Raw genomic sequence first — 25,692 nt, forward strand, 5'->3', positions numbered from 1 at the left:
TAAGGCAAAGAAGCAATTGCTGAGAAGGCAATACATTCAGAATCAACCAATGAGGGTCATTACCTTCAGTGCTGTACAGAATACACCACGCAAATAACCCTTTGCAAACTCCACTATGAGTCTAGGAATATTGCAGTCTCATACTCACCTTTTTTTCAGACATTTTGAGATGAATTAATAAGCTGCAAGACCTGAAATCCCTATTCTTTTACAGCCATCTTCCTGCTAAAGCATGTTCTGCATCGTTTCACTTGTCACATCCTTCTAGATGAAAAAAGGAGAAAATACCTAGCTGTGGTGATGTGCATTCTATTTGCCTAATTATCATGTTCGACTTCCTGTACTTTTAAAAATCTTTGTAGCCTGATATACAGTAAATAGGATTATTTAATCTAGAGTTTCAATCATTCAACAGAAGTGTTCCTGTCATTATGTAAACAAGCTAAATAAAAGTCCAGTTAACATTTCCTTTTATAAATACACCTCATGAGCTGATAAAATATACTGAATAGCCAAATGATGCAGCAGCATCTTTAAACAGACAACAAGGCATATAGGCATGAAAAGTCACACAGGCAATGAACATGAATGAGCACCTCTCAAAATAAGGTTGAGAAGGTACTTGAGAAGTAATGGGCGTGCTAATTCATATTTGAGTTTGTCAGCGTATCTTCAGCTTCATCACCTATCGATTTAAGATTAGCTGGTAAATATCCTTAAAAATGAGGCTACCAAGTTCACGATAAATATAAAAGGATACAGAATTATCTTTATTTCCTCATTGCCACATCTTATGGATGTAACTGATGCACCACCTCTTTTATGATTTTTTTTTTTAATACAGAAACTATTTTGTGATTTTACATAATTTTGATATAATAATTGACAGAAGCTATGCATACAGAGTATGACATAAGTTAAAGATGCAATTACAGAGAAGATAAGTTGTAGTACACCAGCTTCGTGGTGGGACAAATTTGGCTGGTTGCTGAACGCCCACCCAGCTGCTGTCTCGCTCCCCCTCAACAGGACGTGGGAGAAAATAAGATGAAAGAAAGTTCATGGGTCGAGATAAAGACAGGGAAATCACTGACCAATTACCACAATGGGCAGACAGATTTGACTTGGGGAAAATTAATTTAATTTATTGCCAATTAGAGTTGGATGGTGAAAAAAAAAGACAAAAAACTAAACCACCTTCCCCCCACAGCCTCCTTCTTTCCCAGGCTCACCTGCACCCCTTCACTCCCGACTCCCCTACTTCCTCCCTTCCGAGCAACGCAAGAGCACGGGGAACTGAGGGCTGCGGTCAGTCCACAGCAGCTCCTCCCTGCCGCTCCTCCCTCCCCACACCTTCCCCTGCCCCAGCCCGGGGCCTGCCCAGGGGCTGCAGGGAAACACCTGCCCCAGCGGGGTCCCTCCCGGGGCCGCAGGGGAATCTCTGCCGGGGCGCCTGGAGCCCCTCCTCCCCTCCTCCCGCTGCCCCCTCGGGGCTCGCAGGGCTGTTTCTCACCCTGCTGCCCTCAGCCCCGGCTGCCGGGCAGCGTTTCGCCCTTCCTCACCCAGGCTTTCCCCGAGGCGCCCGCCCGTGGCTGAGGGGCTCAGCTGGGCCCTGCGCTGGGGCCGCTGGAGCCGGCTGGAACCGGCTGTGTCCGGCGCGGGGCAGCCCCGGCCGCTCCTCACAGGGGCCGCCCCTGCAGCCCCCACTAGTGCTGCTGCTGCCAGCACCTGGGCACCTGCACCCTGATGCCATTACCTTCCTGCTATACACAACGTGATTCATAGCAGGGAGATGAGGACATATTGTAATACTTTGTCAAATTCCATTTAAGACTACATAGAGAATAAGTCTTTGGTCATTTGTTTTCCATGAACTGGAAGGAGCCTCTCAGTGAGAGAAGCTGCCCTCGCTTCAAAACAGTTCCATAAAAGGGCCACAACTTGGTATGTTTTGTAAAGGTCACTATGACAGCCAGGAAAAGTAGTAATAAACCAATAAAATGTGCAGCTTCCAAAAACCTCATGGCAGTCAGTCAGCTGGGGGAATCAATAAATTAATTCTGAGTTCAACACCAACCTACATTTGTCTAAGGAAACATGAATTGTGTTAGAAGCAATGCCTATGCAATCAAGCCTCTGCGTGTGTATCACTACACACGTGTTTGTACGCACAGTGCCGCACTGGTGCCCCTGGGGCCCCTGGCTTTTGAAGCCTCGGACAATACCAGCCAAATCCGACAAGAACTTGAGGGTCACCGGGGATCATCATTACCGATAAGCAATGTGAAAAAAAAAAGGGCTAGATGAAGGAGGGCGATCTGTTATAATCTAACCTCATTGTAAGTGTTCTGACTGAAGGAAACAGCATATTACTAAAGACCAGAAAATTCACAAGGGAAACCAAACAACAGCAAGGGGAAGCGTTCACTGAAGTTCACCAGTGACCATACTAGACGTACGTGTGGTTTTGAGTAATCATGGTACTTCCTGCTTTCAGACATTATTTATTTATTCTTTAATACAAACAAGTACGAGATACTTTACATAGTACATATTGCAAATTAACCTAAATATTGTACAGAAGCACAATTTAAAATATTTATCTAATATTCACTTCAGACACAAACTCAATTACTTCATATTCTAACCCAAGGGAACTCATCTTCCTTTGACTGCATGTAACACTTATCACGTTTTAAAAACAAAAGGGGTCTGTCAAAAATCTGTAGGATATACGACAGCTGTAATGGATTAATTTCTTCATAAGGTGAATTTAAACTCATACTGTCCCACGCCTCCTCCGTCTGTGATTTTTGACATGCACAAAGTATGTGTGTGTCACAATATTAAGACCGTACACACTGCAGGTATTTCTTAATTTTTGACATTTCAAAAACCAAACGTGAAGAAAGCACTTAGTAATCTGTAGAAATTTTTGAAATGTTACAGAATGTCAATACAGTAATTAACATCACTGAGGCTCTGTATCAAGAACCAGTATTATTGGAGATAAAAGATTAGCATGGTCATTTTACATAGACATGACAAGTCAATAAGATTCTCTCAGTTCTCTTCCCTTGAACCTTTCCAGTCATTTAATTAACAGAAAAGTGTAGATATTTAAAATATAAGCATCATATTCCTCACCACCACTAAGATCGGTGATTTTAATTTTGCTAATGGCATAGCTTTTCTTATTGTCTTCACTGACCTTCTAGTAAAAAAAAATCCTGTTTGTTATGCAAATTGTAGTTTGCAGTTCGTCAACAACAAAAAAACCTACTAACACACAAAGAAGCACCCACCCTAAAAACAAGAGACAACTTCAGCAATGTCTGGCTTCTGCCCTAGTTTTTAAAGGCAATATCATTTAATAAATGTAAAATTTAAATAGCTTAGGCAGGAACAAGGCTGGCTTTCCCCACAAAAAATTACTAACACATTTAAGTGAGAAATGGCAGTTCCACCTAAAAGACATTGGTTTCATCAGTATAGTCATTCAGTGTAAAGAACATGTAAAAGCCACAAAACTTCAGCTGCTGATGTGTCAAAATCATGAAAGGGTAAGAAGCAAAGAATAAAAAAAAAGAGGTCAAGTTTTGTACAGACTTTTTCAGTCCACAGGAATCTTGGGGAAGATTAGATCACCTTGAGAAAATTATTTTGAACCATTAATTGAAATAACAGTCTCCACATAGCAAACTGATGTTTTGCAATATGGAACTGACAGACTGTATAAAGCTTCCTCACAAGAACAGTTATTACTTTGACATATTAGATTCTATGTTGCTGTTGTAACATAAAAGACCAAGTTTCTTCCTGGTGCAATTCCATATTGACTTAAAGGAAGTTTAACTAGGTAAACACTTTATCCCATGTCTTTGGACTAGGACTGAACTTCAATGTGTTTGTGCTTTTCTGTTTGTTTGTTTGGTCTGTCAAGTCAAAATGCCCTTGTCAGTCTGTATATAGCCATTTTCTGTCAAAGGACTGCAATGCAAGTACTATGCTTCAGGAAACCTCAGATATGGCTGAACACGCTGGAAGAAAGTCAGATTGATCAGGGTGATGAAAGCACTCTCTTCCCTCGAGTTTGATTTTCCCCCAAATAACCTTTGAATGTTTAGACTTTCCACTTTAAAAGTAATAAATAAAACCTAAAGGTCCACAGCATTCCATGACTTGTCGAATTTGAATAACGTGCCCTCAGCCTCTCAAAAAGAAACCAAATAACAGTTATTGAATAAAGGCAGGGTAGTACTATCAGCATGGAGGCAGCAAAGGGGGCTGTCTGTGCCAACAGAACTCAAAAAAAAAATCAAGCGCACACGCACATTTTTATTTTGAAAAGCTTTTGGGTTGGCAACAGTCTTGAATTAGCTTTTTGTAAAAATAAAGTAGAAAATGAGATGGCTGACATGATACAGGATCATATAATATTGCGCAATAGTGACCTCAGATTTGATGACAGCAGTTAAGATGGAGAGGGCTCTGTTTCTTGGTTAGGCTGCTCCCTGAGCAACAGTGGGAGACAGACAGGAGAATAAAGAAATAGGTACTGTCCTATATGATCAGTGTCGGCTTTCCATCAACTTCAATGGCACTGAATCAACAGGTTATTTAGCAACAGTAAGGGTGACAAGAATTAGGACCTGAGTAATCAGAGAGCAGAAAAGCATAAAGATCAAAATAGATAAACAGTACTGTAAAATCTGAGGTTAGTGACCTAATGCAATGAAAATGCTGTAACAGGGAAGAAGATGATTTTGAGTAATCAGAGAGCAGAAAACCATAAAGACAGAAGTAAATAGAAAGTACTATAATATCTGAGGTTAGTGACCTATGGAGACATTGTAACAGGGAAGATTTTTTAAATTAAAAGGGATCTAATAAAAATACAAACCTCTACTTTTTCAGTGCAAATATCTAGAATCTCAATCTCTCACAGATTTGCTCAGAGGTTGTTCAGAAGAAGCTGGAGACATCTCAGTCTTAAATTGAATTAAAAATCGTGAAGCTAAAATCTTTGCTGAAATATTAAGTGCATTAATTCAATGTTGGTCTTCTCCCATTCTAAGAACCCTGGAAGAATTAAAAAGTTAATCTCTTTCACACTAGACAAATGAAATATGTGATTTTAAGGCTTGCTGAACCAAAATGCCTCTTCTTTTATTTTTACTTTATTTTCTACATAGGTCTATTCTAGTATAAAATTTTAAAGAAGCAACTGAAGTCCATAAAGGAACAGAAAAATCTGTGCTTGCATATTTAGATTGTTATTGCTACCACCTTTTTGCTAGCTATAGAGGAAAATTATTTTATCTAAATACATTATTTGTGAAACTAGCAACCTAAAAAGTAGGAAATGAAATGCACGTTATTCTAGATGCTGATTATGTCACTTGTACACCTTTTTACAAAGGCATGATAATGGCTAACAAGCCATGTGCAAAATCTTTAGACTATAACATCTACACTTTCTTTTTCATTTTCTTTATCGTAACAGAAAAAACACTTTTTTATCAGAATAAATTTTGGAACTGTTTGCTTATGTTTAAAATGCTGAAACGTGATATGCTTTATTTTATGTAAACCTCTAACATTGAGTAAAAGCATTTTAATTGTAAAACTCCATTTTTGTTTCTTCCTTATCACTCATTCTAAAGTATACATATTTTCCCCTTACTGCCATTAAATCTGAGATGTGAAATTGTCTTGATATGATCAGGGAAGATTAGATTCACTCTCCTGTATTAGAACTAATTTATTGCAATGACATGTCACTGTATTACTTTGAAAAAGAATTTTGAATGACAAGTCTGTTATGCTGTATTTCTGTTTTCAAGAGTAAAATAACAAATTAATAGAATCACTACCTTGAAAATCCAATATAACACCTGGAATTTCTTTCCTAATCTAACTTTCAGTACCATCATTTCAGGACTTTTTAAAAGCTGTTACTTTCCTCTTCCCTTTCCTGTATTCACACTCATTTCCAACTGTTCCATACTTCCTTATCTCCCCCATCAACACAAATCTGACAGTATTTTTGAATTACAGGTAAAAATGTATGAACTAAAAAAAAAGCCATTCTTATTTACCCTTCAGAGGACATCCAAAGTGGATTAAGAGGTATACGTTTGGTATTTCAGAGATCCAAAGGGTCCACAAAGAAATCAAGTGTCGTTCTTGTTCATTATATTCCTCTGCTATTCCTTCTACTAGCATGACCCATTCAGCCTCAAACCAACACTGGTCTTCCCTTTACCACTTTACTTCTCTCTCCAAAGTAAAAAGGACAGTGAATGTGTAGTTATGTTCCAGTGCAACTCACTTTTAAGAAATATGAGAAGAAGATGACCTTCTGGAGACAAAGAGGTGTGAAGGTTCAAAATGAAGAACGTTATGGACTGAAACATGTCCTCTGTTTCTCTTCTTTCCTAAAATTCTTTATTTGTTATTTGCTTTCCATATCCTAACACATGAATTATCTAACCTGGAAGCATGCAGAAAATGTGAGAGAAATGCAAACTATATCAGCCATGGCAACTGAGAAATGTTAAAGGTCGCAGCCCTACAGCACAAGTTTTTCTAGATTTCCTCACTCCTCTGAGCTGGTGCAGTCGGTACCCAACTCCTCACCAGGCCATGGTGCATTCACTAGCCCTGCCCCTTTCAGTGTTCACACCTATGGTTTCATTAGAATAGTTCTCACCAGAGAGATGCAAAAGACAAGAAGTCTCACGTAAGTGAAAGCTCAGTTCTGTGGATTCAAGCTGCTTATTTGAGACAAGGATATTTGTTCCCGCTTAATCAAATTTCCACAGTTTCTCCATTGCACGCCCACACACGCATACTTGCACCCACAGATGAGCAGTCTGTCAGAACTAACATTGTTAGATACTATTGATCATTGGGAAGTTTTCAAGAAACCCTCCCCAAATAATTCGTCATTTTAGAAGAAGAAGTCACTGTGGTTTTAAATTCTTTAAAGATACCTTTTTTAATACAAAACTGTTTTTGGAGTTGTTTGTTCAGGAAAGCAAACCCTGAAACATTGAAGACTTACCCCAAGTGCAACAGCAGCGAACCAGCTTAATAATCCCAGAACCACAGAAAATACTTAACATCTATAAAAGGATCATTTCTCATTTCTACCACAACCTCATCTTTCCAGGACCTGTGTTTTGCCATGCTCCTATAAAAACCTTCTGAGTATGGCTAATACGGATTAATTTTATACAGATTTCCAGTCTCCAAATGACATTTTTTTAGAGAAAAGAAATAATGACTGAGAAATGGGGATATGCTTGATATTAAAATATAATGATGACTTGTTGTCCTAACACTTGCTGTATAACAGATGATGACAGTAAATTAATCCATCCTCTTGACAGTCGTTTCACGATAAGAATGAGAAACCTTACCAGTTTCATTGCAGGCCTACCCTATTCTTGTCCTCAGTGTGCATTTCCATGAGAATGACTGTAATCATTATAACAGCATTGTACGTAATGACTCTGCTTTCTGTGATGTTACTCCCAAATTGGGTGTGAAAAATGTGAAAGGACAGATATCAAATGGGAAAACTCTGACCAGTGAAGCAGAGTAGTCTACAGAATTAATAACTGACGGAATTGATAGCATGCTGCCACCGAACAGAAGGCTGGAATTAAAGGACACCTCTCGCATAGCCTTGCTTCATAAACCGAGGGGCTTTGCATGAAAACCTCTTGTCATATTAAAGGCAGGTAGAATGAGACCTTGGTGAAGTGTGTACAATTAAATGTAACATCAGTAAAACATCTATTTTTCAAAATGAAAAGGAAATCATGCACAACAACCGCTACTGAAATTTTCCTAATTGCTAATATTATGTCAGTCTCAGCCAGGCTTTCTTTTTTTCTGAATTAAAAATAGATGCCTGAGCTAATACGATTGATCTTTGCAGTAAATCAGGTCATCACAACCATCACAACAAATGGAACATAAAGTACAGATGCTTCCAAGTCCCACTAAGCTTCTGCAAAGATGAGCTTACTAATGTTGTGAAGTACTCAGAGTAGCAAATGATGAACACCACAGGGAATTCCCTGAGGAAACGGGGATAAAAACTGGTAAGCAGAGAGGAAGAACTGTCCTCAAACAAGGCATGTAGTCACATTCTGACCAGGAAGGATTAGAAAAAATCTTATTCATTGATCTCCCTAAATGTAGCATTAATAGAGTGGTCAGACTATGAAAGAAAATATATAATGGTATCATAGGAACAGAAAATTGAAAGGGACAGTCCTTTAGCTCACTGAATCCAGGCCTCTGTTCTTGCATGCAATCTTGTCTGTAAATGCTTTCATAAAGACAAGCACGGTTTACTTTGAAACCTCTTCAGATTTTTGTTTCCACTCTTCCTATTAGTAGACTCCTTCAGAATCTCACTTATTTTCTTATTTCCATTCTAAATTAACTCATGGCCAGTAAAACCTCATTTTTTCAAGAAAGAGCTGAATCAACTTAAATAGCTCTTCTCTTTCCCTTGTGGTTTCTTCTGAAGTGTATTTATAGGATAATACATGCTCTCCGCTATTATTTGTGGGAGTAATTAAACAAACCTATTTTACTCTCTACCACCACCCCAACCATAGTATTCTATTTTCTCTGTATAGCTTCATATATAAGTTCATTTTTCTTGGCCAAAAGTAATCAGAGCAGTAAACAGGTTAACATTCTTTTTCACAAAGGCTTCAATACCACTTTATCTCTGTTTTGATTATCACAGCTTTTGCAGCTTAGTATCATATTTACCTTCTTTAAGGTATGACAGTGGAGGCAATAACTGATCTGGTGATCAGATCTTTCTCTTCCTCTGTCACTTACACCTGACAAACCAGTAGCGTATAACAGAAATTCATTATATTGTTCTGTAAGAGCCTTATCAGATTGTGGTCCTGAGGTTTACTCTGTACCTCCATATCCAAATCTTATTCATGCTATCTAGCTCTTTCCAGACAATTTTTTGATTCTCCACCATAGCTTTGCATCAGCAACATGTTTGTAAAATGCTTCTTCTATTCCAAAATCATTCGTGAAAATGTTAATCAGTCTAAGATGGGTTGGGAAGCATATCTCCTCATCCCCTTTCCCATTTTAAAAGCTTCTCTTTCAATGCAACCCACTGTCTCCATTTAGAAAGGTCCTTCCCCAGTTTACATTTCCTGCACAGATCTCAACAATTTTCAGTATGCTGAAATACTTGGTATTTTACTAAGGTTGGCATAACTAAATATTTTTTTTTTGTTTTTGTGTTAACAGTGTCTTAAATACAGATGCTCCACTTGCTGTTTTTAGTTCAGATGATACTGTTCAAATTTGAAAGCCCCTGCTACCAGACATCTGTGATTTCAGAAGCTACTGGTTTCCTTCGATGTTTTTCATACTCTAAGATATAATTTTCAGGATTCCCAACGTGAAGGCAAACTAAAATGAAATAATTCCTTTTCCATGCCCTCATCCTCATTAACCATCTTTCTTCACCCCTCATATTCAACATTCTCCATTTTCATTAAGGAAATTAAGATTCATCTAGATTACATAATAAAAAATTCTATTATAATGCTGAAACAGGGAGAAAAGTTCCATCTGTCATAAATCTTGCAATAAAGCTATATAGAGAGTTTTGTGTTATTTTAATGCAAATTTAGAACGCAAGCTATACAGACAACATTACACATGATAAACCAGGCTTCAGTTGGCCAGCCTACAACTGCATCAGCATGAACTTTATGCCTGAAGCTCACTATATATGTCAAAACATAAATGCAGGGCTTGTTGTTCTCACAGGCTTCTGAGAAACTGTAACAACACACCTCCTGCCTCTTTTTACGAAGAAAGTCACAGAGGATTTCCCTTTGGAGGAGTCCTTTTCCACCGTACCCTCAGAGTGGAATGAATAGCCTATGGAGCCTAGAATGTATTTATAATATTCCCTGAAGTAGAACTGAATCTTATTCTGAAATAGTCTGGAAAAGTCTTTAGCAGTGACGTATTTAAGCTGCATGCATTTGGGGTTCTACAGAATCTGATGTAAGAGGATCAGCTGCACTCACTCCATGTTTAGCTGAGCTCAGAATAAACGCTATTTTATCATATTTTAATATCTTCATCCTATTTACTTTTATTTATCTTTTTTCTTTATAATAAACACAGAAAGTATACATAGACAACTGGCAAGTTCACTGTGCATGCACGTAGCAATCCAAGAGGTGTCCTCCTTTAAAAAAAGGAGGTGCCATCTAAGGAGATACTTGGTTTTCCTTTATCAATGCCATATTTCAGGGGATGGGAAAACCAAACCCCAAACCAAAAAGAAGACAACGACCTTACCTTTCCTACATACTGAGGATCTGGTCCCATGTGTTCTTCTAAAACAAAGAACTGATTCCACACCCATCCACGCTTGGGACGATGATGCACTTCTGTTTCACCTTCTACGTGTTTCGTTTGATTTCTAGTCACCTTGATGGAGCCATGGTGAGCAGCTCCATAACACCTCTGCACAAAACAGAGACAAACTAGGACTGGGCAGATACAAGATGTACTTGTAATTCTCATTGTAGGATAAGCTTCCTGTTCAAGCTTTTCTTTCTTTTGTCTTTTTCAGCTGTAATCCTTTAATAAGTTCCCGAGACAGAAGGTGAAGCCTGGTTCAGAAATACAGTCCAAAATGGGTTTTTCTGCTTGTTCATGGTTTAGCTGCCCATTTGGGAAAGCTCAAATTATATTTACATTATGAAAAGCTGACTGGAAAAATTGATATTTCTTCTGAGGTCTTCACAATAGACTTCCACAGCCGACCATTTTCTATCTAATAGGGAAAGAAAAGAAAGCCACTTACTCATCACTAAAACCAGCAATTTTCAGGTTTCTGACCTTAGATTACACTCACAGCTGTACTAACCAGTCTCTAAAAGACGCTCATTGTAACTAAAATTTCTTTTCAATCCTTCCTGTAAAAGTGTTTTCAGATTGTTTTTATTAAAATACCTTAAGAATTAGCACGGTTCTTCCAAGCTATGAAAACATTTACATTATTAAAAACTAGATGATTCAGGACAGTTCCTTTGGCCTTTACCTGCCAATCACTGCCCAGGTCTGGCAGTAAAATAAAATCTCTGCTACAGTGTCATTAGATAGATAGTGATTGGTAATTCATTTCACGTGAGTTCTTGATCTTCCGTACACCACACAGAGATCCGACATGGTGAAAAATATCAAAGCTACGATGGGTTTCGAAAGAAAGCCTCCAAAAGGGGCTTTGAGGATTCTAAGTCAGTATTAGAGCATACTGACAGGAACTTTCAGTCAAAATGTGCACTTTTACCCCCTGTGCTTTACAGAAATTCCAACCAATATTATCCTGGAACCTCAGAAAATTATTTCATACTGACAGAAAGTTCAGGTATTGGTGTTTAGATGATCAGTATTCTTTTAATAAAAGCATCTAATATTTTCTCAGCTTCAAAAAGGAAAATGTAACCTTTTATACTACAATAGTAAAATGTGAAAATGTGCATGGAAGTTGATGTAGCGCTTAAAGCAAAGTACCTTGAAAGTAATAAAATAACTCTACAGCCTCAGAGAAATAGTTACCCTAATGTAACCATTTGTTCAGTTATCTGAAGATATCAAAGATCAATCAATCATGAGTCTCAAAACATGCAACTAAATCTACAGAAATTAGAACTACCTTCTAATTTTGGCTTTGTTTGAGTATCATAAAGCCATTACCAGTTATGTAAACAGAAACACAATGAAACTAATTTTGTTTCTAGGTTTCAGGGGAACCCAACAGAACAAATTCAAAATCTCTAAAGAAGAACGAAACAAGAAATTAGAAATCAGATGGAAAAATACTGCAGTGGAAGGAAGCTCATCAACCATCTTTTGGCTGCGTTTTTTTTTCTCTTATGCTTCTTTCAAATCCATAATAATAATGGAAGCCCAACCATACTTTCTTCTGTATTCATCTAAGTACAGTTTCTCATCAGAATAATGGAAGAATGCTTCAAGACTGCTGTACATTAGAAATACTCAGAAAGGACATATTTTCCATTGCTATTATGTGGTTCAGGACAGTGGGTTATGCTGAAGAAAGAACTCCAGTCTTTTGTGACTGGGCAGGAGTTAAAAAAGAAACTCTGTATGGTATTTTCCACTGAGGAAGGAAATTTTTAGACATTTAGTATTACCCTGCTTCTTACCTCCATATCAATGTAATCTCCCCTCAACCCCTACAAAGACCAAGCCACTGGTCTCTTAAAAGCCTCACATCCGATTTCGGAACAGATTCATACAACATGATGTATTATTACCTTTAAGTATGAGTGTGATTTAATAGGAATTTTTCACAGCTAAATGTTGTATGAAGTCTAAGTTATACCAGGGACAGAATCCAGACATTCTGAGTCTCACATTTGTTTCTAACTATATACTCTTCCTCCTTGGTTTCCTTGCCTTTCTGCATTCTTTCCTGATGCTTGCTAGAAATCAGTTTCTGCCTTGAGGTATGCAATTTCCTTCTAAAGACTTCTATATTTACAGATGAGCTATTTAAATAGATTAGTCATTGTTATACTTCAGATGTACATTAAAATTAAGCAGTACCTCACAAAATGATAAGGCTGCAGTTTTATCCATTCAAGTATTATTTTTCTTCCCTTTGTTTCCATCTTGGGAGATGCCTGGGAGCAGTTCATAAGACTATAAGCAGTGCATAATAAGTTAAAAATGATATATAAAGTGCACAGAGATTTCTCAGAATGACACATTTAAAATGTATTTGAAATCATTACTACTGAACTTTCCTTTATAAAAACTGTGGGGATAGTGGTGGTGGAAAAATCTTGCCTTATAAAATAGTAAATATAAATAAGTGCAGAAGATACCAACAGATCAAGATTTACTATACACTATTTGTTTCTCCTGCCTCTCAGAAGTCATCCGTAGAAAAAAATTTTTAAAATACCAAAATGGAGCCTGTAAACTGTGTTATTTTACAGTCTGGCTCATATATGACTTAGAACACATAAGAGAAAAAAGTGGCAAACTATGAAGGGCTTCTTTATCTCAAAAGTATGTGTTCTTCTTAACATTAACATTAACTAGGAGGCATTAAATTTACATTTTGCCAAAACCACTATGTTATTTAACTCAATTCAGAGATTAACTGTTAAACACCTGCCCCCAAAATTAAAGTTTTACAATTCTTTGTTCAGAACAAATATTGTCCACAATAATAAACAATAACATCATCATCATCATCATCATCATCAACAACAACAACAACAACAACAACAACAACAACAACAACAATAATAATAATAAAGATTACAGTGGCATCTACTTCCTGTTATAATCATACTTAGAAATTCAGGCCTCAGCTGTTCCTGAATTGTGTGTGAAGCCTGGAGAATCATTTCCACTACGACAAATTCAACAATTAAAAGAGGAAGGATTTTTAGTGAAGATTCTTTGAAGTGTTTTTGCTCTGGTAAACATCTTTTAAAAACCCAAACCTAATTAATGCTCAGTACAAAGGTCCTCATTCTTACTTACTCAGCACCCCACCTACTACAGGTCTAGTATAAACATTCATTAAAAACCTCCCCCCCCCCTCCAAACAAACAAACCTCAACCCTGCCTTGAAGACAGCAAACTTTGTCTACAGGGGGAAGTACAGATGGAAAGACCTTGAATGGTTAACACAGAGGAGATAGTAAAGCATAGACGAACTTGAGCTGTGAGTAACTAAAAAAAAAGGACTGAACTTTCTGAAATGCCTTAAATTGTTGCCTTAAGCTAACATACTGAGATGCTGACTGCTCAGTGCTCTTGTCTGCAGCTTCAGATTAAATGTCCTGCTTTATGGTTTTTGTTATAATGATGTATGCAACTGCAGAGTAGACTTGTGTTATTGCTGTCTCCTGGGAGCCCTCATGAAAATGAGTTGTGTATCTCAAGAGACTGTCAGAGTGAGTTAAAATTAAAATAAATAATTAAATAAGATGAGGTGGGAAAGTTCCACCAGCATTGCTGGAAATCATTACAGCAGAGTAGTTACTGCTTAGTGTGGCAGCAAGTCACTATAATGAATTCCCAGGACACTAGTATGAGCCCAGTGATGCGAAATGTGTATGCTTCACCACCATGAGGAGATGCGTCCTTAGTAGTGGAGACTTGTCCCGAATTTCAGTGTCGCCCACCTCCCATAATCAAATTGACCACATATTTGAATTAATCTGAATGATTCAGTTTTGCAGATGCACATTCAGCACAGCTCTACACATTTTGTCACATCCCTCGGGGATCCTTTTCAGTCCCACGGTGACGGAGTGACAATTAGTTATAGAGCTTGTAATAAATTGCATTTCTTGTATACTTTCTGCCTTCTCCCTCCGCACTCTGCCCTCTAGAATTCCTCCCTGTCAGAACAAATTCTTCCAGTATCAAAATCTGACCAGCTTCAAATCAACATCGTTATTTAGATATAAGTAATCAGAACGGAAAATATTTCTTTCTTCCTGTGTTGCCTGTGCTTAGTCTATTGTCAGTGTTATATCCTTCAGTACTGCACAAATAATGCTGTATTGACCTGCAGACCAAAGACAGAATAATGGGCTAGTACCAGAAAGAAAAACTGGATGTTATTTTTTGTTTTATCCTTCTGGAGAAGAGGTTGATAGATTGCCAAGAGAATATACAATACTCTTGTGAACCTCTGGTAATTGGCAGAAAAAAGTGAAATTTCTACGTAGATGAAGGGAAAGGGTTCATCTATAGTTGATCCCTGTTCTCAGGGTGGTAAAGCTGAGCTATGGGACTTTACATGAAAAAAAGGGGCACCAAGTTTTTCTCAGCCTATGCGATATAGACACAATATATTATAATCAGTGCTTTCTAACAAACAGTGCCTTCTGCACATGCTAGTCAATCTGACAGAAGTAGTGTCAAAACTGTTTTGGAAAGCATTTAAAAACTGTATTACATGTTGTTGTCTTGCTCCTTTGTTGTAGTTATGTTGTAACTATGTGTATGAGGCTAAAAACTAGGAAAAAAATTAAGAAAAATGTTCTTAAAATAGTTTAATAGGAACTTCAATAACTAGAAATGTTTTGACACTATAGTTCCATATTGACAGATCTTCTAGAAAGGGGAAACTGAACTACTTTTTTACTTCAATAGCATAAGTAAATTTTCTTTAATTCGTAAGGTAACTGCATGAGATATTGAACTCCTAAATTATTGCTAAATTTATGTATATTACTATTCTGAAAGCTAAACTTTATCATCCTGGAACTCAATCAATTTCCTAAAGAAACAGAAAAAAGAGCATTGGATATCTCCCTCCTTATCTCTTTAAGCCAACAAACCCAGCTGATGGGTGTACAGTGTTAAGGGGTGTTATTTCTTGCATCTCTCTTTCACACTTACACACAGTCTTTTGGTAAAGACCACTTCTAATCACCAAAAAACAAAAAGTGGCTATGCTAGTCTAGAACTGACTGCTATTTCACCTAGCAAATTATTTTACATAAACTCCCTTTTAAAAAATAAATAGAAATAACCATAAGAGAAAGCCTTCATGAAGAATAAAGATTGTTCTTTCAAATAAGGCAACAGAAATTCTGCTGTGGGGAGAAAGGTATGGGGGGAAAAAGTGACAAAATAAAAAGAGATCCAAAACTGACAAGCAATTAGACATTATAAAAAGATAAATAACGGAAGAAAATTTAGAATAAGATACAACAAAGACACTGAAAAATCACTGAAAAAAAATCAAGACAGAGAAGCAAACCAGAAAGTTCAAGTGCAAACAGCTGAAGCTGTGAAAGCTAGTATGTGAAGCTATCAGAGATGATTTTTCTCTCAGACCTGCAAGCATCTGTGTGTAAAAAAAAACAGGAGTACAATTTCTGTGAAATGTAAGAAAGCCAGTTAATACAGTTCAGGATAAGGACAGTTAACATAAATAAAACATTAACTGAAAACAAAAATCATTAAACAAAATTCCTCTCCAAATGCGTATATCTGTGAATTGGTATGCTGAAGTTGCCAAGGGAAGTGCAAACCCAGTATTTATTTCCCTATGCTTTTTACCTTCCATACCCTAAAAGGTCTTCTTCTAAATTCCACATTTTCACATCTAACTCACAGATCAAGTCAACTGATGACATATTTGAGTCAGAAAAAAAAATATATACAATATAAAGTAATCTAACAGTATAAGGACAACTGCATAGGCTTGATGATGACAGGTTCCTATGCAGTATGTGTGATAAGCTGTGATATTCTTAGGTACAATTTACAATCAGAGAAACACATTATGTAAAATTAGTTACTTAGATGAGTACACCTTCTTGCTGACACTGCCCAAATACAAATCAAGAAAAGGAAAAGAAATGCCCTCCTTTTTTGTTTCTTCTCCCTCTTTACCTCCTACCCCTCAAAGAAAGGAACAGTCATAACAAAAGCCAAGGAAGACACAAAAACCAGCAGCTGTATCCTGGGTTATTACTAAGGAAAGGGAAATCACACATTTTTGGGCATTCTAAAACAGCGAAAGCAAAACTCCAGAGACAAATCCTTCATTTGGGAAAGCAAGCTGGTTCTCTGGAAAATAAATTATTATACTACATAACAGAAGGACAATTTGACAGCACAGATGTGGGTTTTACATGCTCTAATGTTGTAGTTAGATACCCAAAATTAGTCATTGCCAAGGGATTAACCAATTACTCTCCCCACCTAATTTTTTTTAAAGTTAACACTAGCATTTAGCTGCAGAGTTAGCATTAAATAAATTCAATTTAATCAAATTATTTCAGGTAGGAATGTGTGATGAATTTTTCAATAATATTCTGACTGACAGACATATGTCAAACAGTCCCTGCTTATGAAGCTCCGTTCTTCTTACTGGCTCTGACATCCAGAGAGACAATGTCAGAAGCCTCTATTAAAGCTACAGTTTGTATCACGTAAGATTTCTTGTTAACTGCTCATGATTCAGGCTACTTTTCAGATCTAAGAACGTCTCTTTTTCTCTCTCCAGTTCTTCCTCTGTTCAAGGCAGATATTATTTCCAAATATTCCTTTTACCCTCAGTGATATACTTCATGAGGTTTATTACTAGATTTTTATTAATTAACATTTCTTGGTTTACTGACTCAACTCTGTAAAATTTCAGTAGCTTCTAAGTCATAGAAACTAAAATAGTATTATTGTTCTGTGAAGATCGCAAAAAAATACAGCTTGGCCATCCCTTTGGGTTAACAATTGCTGAATATATTCTTAGTTTTAAACTAATTTGGCTTTCAGAGGCTTAATGGAAGCAGTTTGTGGTTTTGTTCTTATTTGCATTATAGGTTTGATTTTAGACAGTTTGTACCTAAAACTTCAACACAGCACAAGCATGGACTTTTCTTTATTTCCAGCACAACAGGTTAGTCTGATCCTTTCCTTTGTAAATGTATTATATTATGTTAATAATATCTTGAGACTGAAAAAGGAAGAAAGACAAAGCCAGAGATGACTTTTCACCCAGCATTAGCACGTTGACATTTCTAGTTTTCTTTTTTTAGTTCTGACTATTTTGTCAAGATGGAATAAAAAATTTCGAAACTTTCCTTTACAATCCTGGCTGCAGCCCCAAAAATTAGCCAGCATTGGTTTGATTCAATGAAAGTTCATTTTCATTTTTCCTTGACTTTTATCTGTAATATTTAAGCACTTCAGAATCCAGACTCCCTGTTATCTTAACAGGCCTTAAAATGTTACCTAGTTGGCTAGAACAGGCTGCAGCATTTAAACTAGCTGGAGTCATAAAACAGAATAGACATGGTATGAATAAAAGCTTTTGAGATTATTTACAGAAGAGTCCCCACATTCCTTACAGAAGGAGGCATGTGAACTGAAATTCAGATTTTGTTATGAAGAAAGTTGGAAGGAAAGCCTAGCAGCACCTGCAATGAAAAGAGAGCAGAAATGCTGAGCTAGCACAAACAGCCCTGGGCAGAACTACTTCCTGATAACACCTGGGTTAAAGCAGGTTAGTCGTGCCTTACGTCTAGATGGGCTTCCTCCGAGGACAAAACCCCACTGGAACCCTACCTAACGGCACCATGAGGATGAACAGAAAGTGTGAAAAGCTGAAACAGCCTTAGGAGATAAATAGTCACAAGAAACATTCAAACGGTTTTAATGTTGCTTGTGGCAAAAGAAACTCCTGAATAGTTACTGGGCTGACACCTGCTTTATCATTCCTTTTTTTAGTAAACAAGACTGTCAAGGCTGTCTTGTACCAAGGTCTTAAAATGGCAGCTTTAATAGGAGTTCAAGGAATTTATAAAAAGCAATGTGGACTAGTGATCAAGGTACTCTCTTCTGATCCTACATGTAGCTAATCACTAAACACAAGCTTTAATGGATTTCTTAATGGATAGCATCAACTGAGGCACCACTCACAAAGAGTAGAAATTAGCCACATTACAGCTAGGTAACTAATGCAGCACATTACATGGCAAAGGGGACTGATACCACATGGCCCAAATAAAAGACTGTAGGCAAACTGACACCCAACATGATACAAAAATAAAGATAACCTCTTTAACTATTTTTAAAATACACTTTTCAAAGAGGAATGGTTTGGTTTTTAACAACAACAAAATTTAAAAAAAATTGGAGGGTGTCCAGTCCTTTCTACACAAAAAGAATGAATTTTTACATACAAACCACCCATGCCCCATAACAAAACCCTATCAGCCCTTGAAATTCCCATCAGAAAAGAGGTTTTCATACCCAGGATACAAACAGGCAGGCCACGTTAGATCCTCACCTGCACTGTTATGCTGGATCTACATTAGAACCACTATGGAATTCAAATCTTGTTGTCATAACAGGATTTTTAAAAGTGTATCTAATTGATGCTTTGGTTAGATAATGTGCAAGATGAGCTGTGATTTGCTATGCTGCCTTTAGCAATAAATGGCTCCAGTGAGTGGTTAACTGTGGAGATGATTTAAAAGACTCATTGATTTCAGAAAATAGGTTGAAGAGGGTTATTAGAAGGCATTCTTATATTCCTGGATGGGTACAGGAAACTATTAAACACTACAAACCAATGGATTTGTTACCCTGTTGAGCAAATACATTTTATGAAAGAGAGTGCACATGAGTGAAGAAACATATGATCTTCCTTGAACAAAGGAAGATCTGCAAAGTTTGCATCAAAACAGAAAAAGTACTTAATTTGCCAACAGCACTGCATACAGATAGGCAATTAACAACTACAACAAAGTTAGTGAAAATATGACATTAAAACAAGATTAAGGGATTCAATGCCTGTCCTCAGCTGGCATACAAAACTATTTCGTATATGATAAGCAGGCACATAGCAACTTCGGGATAATAGAAGTGCTCTGCCACAATCAACGACTGAAGAAATATTTTTTGCCACTATACCCATACGGTTTGCACAGAGAGTGACTATCAGAACTATGACACAGAAGCAACACGATTAGTCCAGATAAAATCCAGCCACCATTTCTATAACTATAATTGCACACGCACTCATGCTAGCCATTACCTGCTGTGAAAGGAACAACTGTGAAATACAGAGAGATGATTCATGAATCTGACTCACGTCTTTCTCTTTTCCTCAACCCGAGACCAATCCATCTACATTTATATCTGGAGTCCATGTAGCTAGTCAAGGATAATACAGATATGCAAGATGGCACAAAGATCCTTTTGCATTCCCAAAGCAGCAGAGGCTTTTCTTCTGTGCTATTTCTCTTCCTGGGGAACTTGCTGGCAGAATAAAGATTTCAGTGATTTCTTGAGTCATTCCTCCCATTTATAAAGGTCAAGTCACCCAATCAGAGAACACAGCAAATACATGAGCCTCTGATGAGCAATTACCCAGTTTAAATAGGAAGAACTTGCAACAGCCCACTCGTGTATAATCCACAGGTACTGTTTGTCCTAACAAATTATTTCTCAAAAATGAATAGCAAGAGCCCCTCTGAGCAGTATAGTGGCATCCCACATGACTGCTAAAAAATAAAGACAGGGAAGGGAGGTCCAATGTAGACAATAGATGCTTAAGAAAGAGTTAAAGACATTTACCTGCCATAGTTTGCTACCAGTTCAGCACTGTGTACTTGAGCTCCTTAAAATAATGTAAATTATTCATTACGTTCTTGTTATAGAAATTTGGCAATACATAATATACAGTGTATGTATGTTTTTTAGGTTAGAAGGGTCATAAATACGTTATTGCTTACATAAACCTAAATCTCAGTGTTTTAGGGAAAAATATTAAATAACCAAACCCTTTAAACAAATCTTACTGTGTATGTTTGAAATTTGAAAACATTCCTTTTCCAGTGTGTCAAGAGCAGTGAGAAAGTATGCCTAAAATGTGATATATTTCAATATAGAAAATAACTAAAATACCTTTTTACTGACCAATTTTTTCCCTTCCTTTTGAATCAAAACATAAATTGTCACCATTGCTTCTGAGATAATCTACATTTTTATAGGTACTTCACAAGACAGGAAGAAAAACAGATCTTTTGTTCCATTTTTAATGTAGCAATATTACTGAAAAAATTAAGGAAAATAAAACTGAGTCAAGGTAAATAAGCCACTTCTATTTATTTAGTAAAAAAATTGTTTAAATAGAATGTTTTATCATTTAAATCAGCTAGGTTTCAAAGCAAAGGTCATTTTCATTTTAAAACATTTAAATGGCATAAGTAAATAACTTTGAGCCTTTTTTCCCATTGAAACATCCCTTCTATAAAGTTTTGCTTTTCACAAACTGAAACGCTGCAGTTAAATAACTTCCTGACTGAAAATTCCCAATAAGCTCTTCATTTAATGCATGCAACTTAAAGTTTTTTTTTTCCTCAAACAGTAATCATGTTGAACTTTTATTTATCACTGTCCATCCAATTAGGGCTGACTTAGCCCATTTTCCGTATGCTGGATTCAAATGACAAAACTCCAATTCCCACTAGGTGAACTGCAAAATTCCAAATTCAGCAAAGGTAAGCTTTTACTTAAAGTTCAGTGGCATCAACTGCTTTCCTCAGTAAGAGAGCATCTTGCCTATCTTTTAATTTTTTTAATCCATATTAATAATGTTTTGAGTTGAGTGGTAAATGTTCTAGGATCAAAAACCCACAATAAAAATATGAACAAATCCTTAATTGCAGCAATATAAAAAAAGGGGAATTTATGAAAAAAATATTTCAGTGTTCAGAATGCCTTTTATGGACTTCAGTTTTTGAGAAATCAGGATTAAGAGGTCAAATAGTGCCTGACTTTTGACAGGTAAGGCCATCTCTTTAAGTCAGTTACCGGCAAAATAATAAAAAATGCAAAGATCTTTTTTCTTGTTCTTTGCAAAGAAGAAACAGTAACCTGAATTCTATTTTGAGTTTGAATTTGTTTTGAGCACTACATGAAACCAAAGCAAATTGCTCCTGGCTTCAGTGAAAGTGGCAAGAAGACGTTATCTACCTATTTTACAACATCCTGACACCATGTGTGTAACGTCACAGAATCCTATAAAACACATTGGGAAGGACCTTTGGCTGTCACCTAGTCCAACACCCTGCTCAGAGCAGGGTCAGCTTCTAGGCTGGACGTGACTGTTTAGCTGCAGAGAAGCTTGTGGGAGAGAGGACGCACGCACTGGCCTGGGGTTGAGCTAACTGAACAGGAAGTCAGGAATCCCCAGATATGACAAAACTTGCTGGACGCAACAGATGACAATGTAAGAAGTTACAGACAGAGCTGTGAAGAATGGCTGAATTTCACAGACAGCTATGTGAGAAGCAGCTGAATATCACAGACCATTCCAGAAGAACACGGAGGCCCTTTTGCAGAGTCAAGTCTTGCAAGGTCCACACTGCCTAGGTAATTATCTCAGTAATACTTGTTAAAGTTGAGACTACCTAGGAAACACTACTAGAAATACTGAGTTTGGGTGCACTTACAGAAAAACTAAGACAAATAGGGAAAAGGTAATTATGAGCAAGTTGTTTATTTGGGAGGGGACAAGACGATGGTCAAATAGAAGAATCTGAAAGAGAAAGGGCGGGGGGGCAAAATATAAAAGGCAGCAAATCATGTGATCAGTGTTATTTGGAGATCTCTGTAGAGCAGCCCAGTGCCTGACCACTGCCATTTGGAGCAGAGCAATAACCATGGGTTTTGCACTGTATTAGTGCCTGACTTGCTTCTGCAGTCAGAGAGACAAGGCATGTCTTCCCTGGAGCTGCTGAAGGAGGCCTGGCAGCTCTTCTCCTTGGAATGATGGAGGAACCCCTGGAGGGTACCACCTAACAACTTTTCCCTCTCAGGTCTCCTATAACACACACCAGGGGCCCTCTCTTCATTTTAGACTGCCATAGATTCTGTTATATTTTCTGCAGGCCTAGATTAATTTTTTATTACAAATATCTTTCATGAAGCCTATAATCAAGTGGTACCAGTTCAGTTAATCCCTACTCATTGTTTCACAGGTGTATGAAATGAGTCAACTCCTGCAAGTGCTGAATCAGGTCATTCCTTGGATCTATACCCTTCAGTTGAAATAAAAAAGGAATCATGGAAGTCACAAAAAGCCCAATAAAAGAAAATCCTCTTCAGAAGTAAAACTATCACCCAGGAATCCAACAATGAAGAAAAGGAATAATTTTAAATGACACAAAGGTGAATAAGAGCTCTGTTCAACAGTCACTGGCAGTTCCAGGATTCCTCTTATGCAGCTATAGAAATAAATATCTTAAGTAAAGAGAAAAGGAGACATCCATATATGTTGAATCTAAATTTGAAGTCTGTATTTAAAAACATGCCTTTCACATCACACTTTAACTGAGATCTCCTTAAGTCTTTGATTTCTCCTGTGACATTATTTCTGCCAAACATACTATAATCACTGTCAACCACACAGCATTGCTGCTAGTATGTTGTTTCCTTACCATTTCCCTAAAAGTGTTTTTCTTCCACACAGTACCGACTTGATTTGTCTTTCGCTGCACTCATCCTTTCATTATGTTTAGCTTTCTCTACTCTCTTGAAATGTACATACTGAGCATAACTTTTTTTTTTTTAAATCTTATCTTCCTGTCTTCTTTTCTCACTCTTCCAGCTCAACCAGTATTAAACCATCAGGCCTCTCAATTTATCACTTCCATCAATAAATGCATTTCATTCCATTTTAGACTGAGTTATTCATAATTCTTCAAATGGAAAGTCACAGCTTCCTCATAGATATATAGAGCAAAATATGCTATCTGTTAAATGCAAACAATGTAACTTAGCAACTCATTTTGCAAAGTATTAGCAAGTCAGAATTGATATACAAACCAGTCATAACTTGCAAAGGCAGCTTTGCCCAGATGGATGAATTAAGAGGAGACAGATAAACATGCATGTGTTTGTGGGTACGTAAACAGGAAGTCTCTGCCAATAAGTAAACAAACAAAAAAGAAAATTAGTGTAATGTGAGGTTGGAATTTTCTATGGATAATTACTGTTCCAAGTACAGAAATATCTGAGACACCTACTTTTGTTCTCTTGGCAAGAAAGATATTTCTAATAATTAGAAAAATACCAAATGTCTTACAGAAGGCTGTCTGAACAGACTAGTAAATGCAATTCTGCATGTCACATTTTAAATGTTCTTTTACTTTGAAAGAAATCACAGCTTTGTTTGTAGCAATAAGTATATTTATTGTCACTTTGTAGTAGAAATGAACACAAGCATCAAGCATTTACTTGTACTTTTCACCCTAGGGGCAAGCTGGACTAGCGGAATGGATTTTTTCTGAATATCTTATTTTTGAAGATCTTTCTTATTTTGGAGGATTTCTGAAATCCAGATAACTAGGTTTTCTATCATGGGACATCAACAGGAAAATGCAATGATTTGTACTATATAAGAAACAACTTCTGTATCTGCCATCAGTGCAGTCACTACAGATATTGAAAAATTCCAAAATATCCCAAGAAAACATTTTCATAAGTTTTCTAGCTTGCTGTATTGCAAATTCAGAAAGGAATAATGTACTAAATTCAGGTGAAACCCAAACAGAAGAGTTAAATGAAAAAGATCTCAAAGAGAGTTTTGAAAAGATATGGAAATGACTGCGGTATTTTACATGATTTCTTAGAAGAGTGTATTTTAATGGTTATTCATGGCTACATTAGAAGTGCATTAGAGTCTTCCAATTAATATATATTATCAGAATTATCCTTTCTGCTATTATAATATCAAAACATCTTTAACGTCTGCTTAGATACTTTGAAGTACTCCTGCATGTGATCACTCCTTCTTTATCCATTTAGTAAATCCATTCCATATTTTTCAGAAATTTACACCAAAGCATAATCCAGGACCAAATAATCTGTAAGTAAAAAATTCTACAAATCCACTGAAATCAACAGGAAAACAGTGACTTTAAAGAAAAGGCAAATAATTTAGTTCTTTGCCACTAATATTTCTGTAGTTCTAAAGTTCATTTTTTCTAATTGAACACTAGAACCTATAGCTACAAGAAAATGAAAGAAATATTTTTTACATTTAAAAATACTCTGATTTTTGAAGGCTGTGTAAACACACGCACACACACACTCCCTCCACATAGATATGTATATGTATGTGTGTACCTACGTGAACCAAATCTCTACAAGCTCCCATTTCTCAGTAGTTGCACTGGTCTGCTACAATTTCTAACTAGAAGTTCCCTGATAAATTCATTTTTACTCACTTGCCCACTTCCATTGCTCTAAGTTATGAAAAAAAAAAAAAATTAAAAACTCGATAGGCACGATTAATAAATTTCAGTTCAACAACTGACCTCATTATAACTGAAAACTTCTTCAATCTTGCATTTTTTCTAACAGAGAGTAAAAATACTCTTATATGCACGTTTATTTGCATTGTATATGTATATGCCTTTTTTTCCTTTCCTTTCTTTAGGGGAGGGGAATGAGTACAAAGAAAGAATGGAATGTTTTTCTGTCTTGAGAAAGTTTGTGTTACGTAGCATGATATTTGAAAAACAGGTAAAAAATATACAAAAATAACAGTGTACTTTGGTAAATAACTATGTCCTACTACCAGTGGAAGACAATAGTGACATGAAGAGGGTGGTAACGTGTTCTTTTATTGTTAAGACTATTTGATACCTTGTTTTTTCCAGTATCTACACATATTACCACCACTTTCTTTCTCAGGAATGCAAAACAGTAGTTTGTCACAAAAGGACACCAAAACAAAAGATCCAATTCTTTCAATCCTGATGCATGTATTGGTATCTTTGAACACATAGTATTTCATTAAATTCATTCATGAACGTAAGCATATAAAAGTAATTTTTAAAAAATTAATCATGTGCTATTACTAAAACACACAAAGTTATTTTCATTCTCACCCATCTTTTCAGAACAGGAAGGCATATTTCCACGCTTTTATTTCAGATTGTTCATTATTGTTCTTCCTAAGCTTCTTTTCTGAGGAAGAGACCCTGTCCTTCATTTCAACCAAGGCAGTCTTTTGTAACTTTTATGTTATTCCTCCATTATTTGTCTAGATATAAATCACTTCAATGTTCTTCCTTGTTC

The 25,692-nt window shown here is 36.7% G+C and overlaps 1 protein-coding gene across 10 annotated transcripts in view; it reads right to left on the reverse strand.

The window, feature by feature from the left end:
• Window positions 1-25,692, reverse strand: part of CDH18 (cadherin 18) — a 565,378-nt gene that overhangs the window by 173,285 nt on the left and 366,401 nt on the right. For 9 of the 10 annotated variants that reach the window (XM_087761202.1, XM_087761183.1, XM_009469019.2 and 6 more), the window contains one exon: window positions 10,381-10,861. In XM_087761202.1, coding sequence (XP_087617328.1) covers window positions 10,381-10,608 — 228 coding nt within the window. In that variant the 5' untranslated portion in view covers window positions 10,609-10,861. Of the gene's footprint in view, window positions 1-10,380; window positions 10,862-25,692 lie in introns of those variants that run through there. The other variant, XM_087761219.1, reaches the window with a different exon arrangement.

The sequence above is a fragment of the Nipponia nippon genome, unplaced genomic scaffold (genome assembly GCF_047370975.1).
Source record: "Nipponia nippon isolate SJK-2023a ecotype South Korea unplaced genomic scaffold, ASM4737097v1 scaffold_1, whole genome shotgun sequence".
Lineage (NCBI taxonomy): Eukaryota > Metazoa > Chordata > Aves > Pelecaniformes > Threskiornithidae > Nipponia > Nipponia nippon.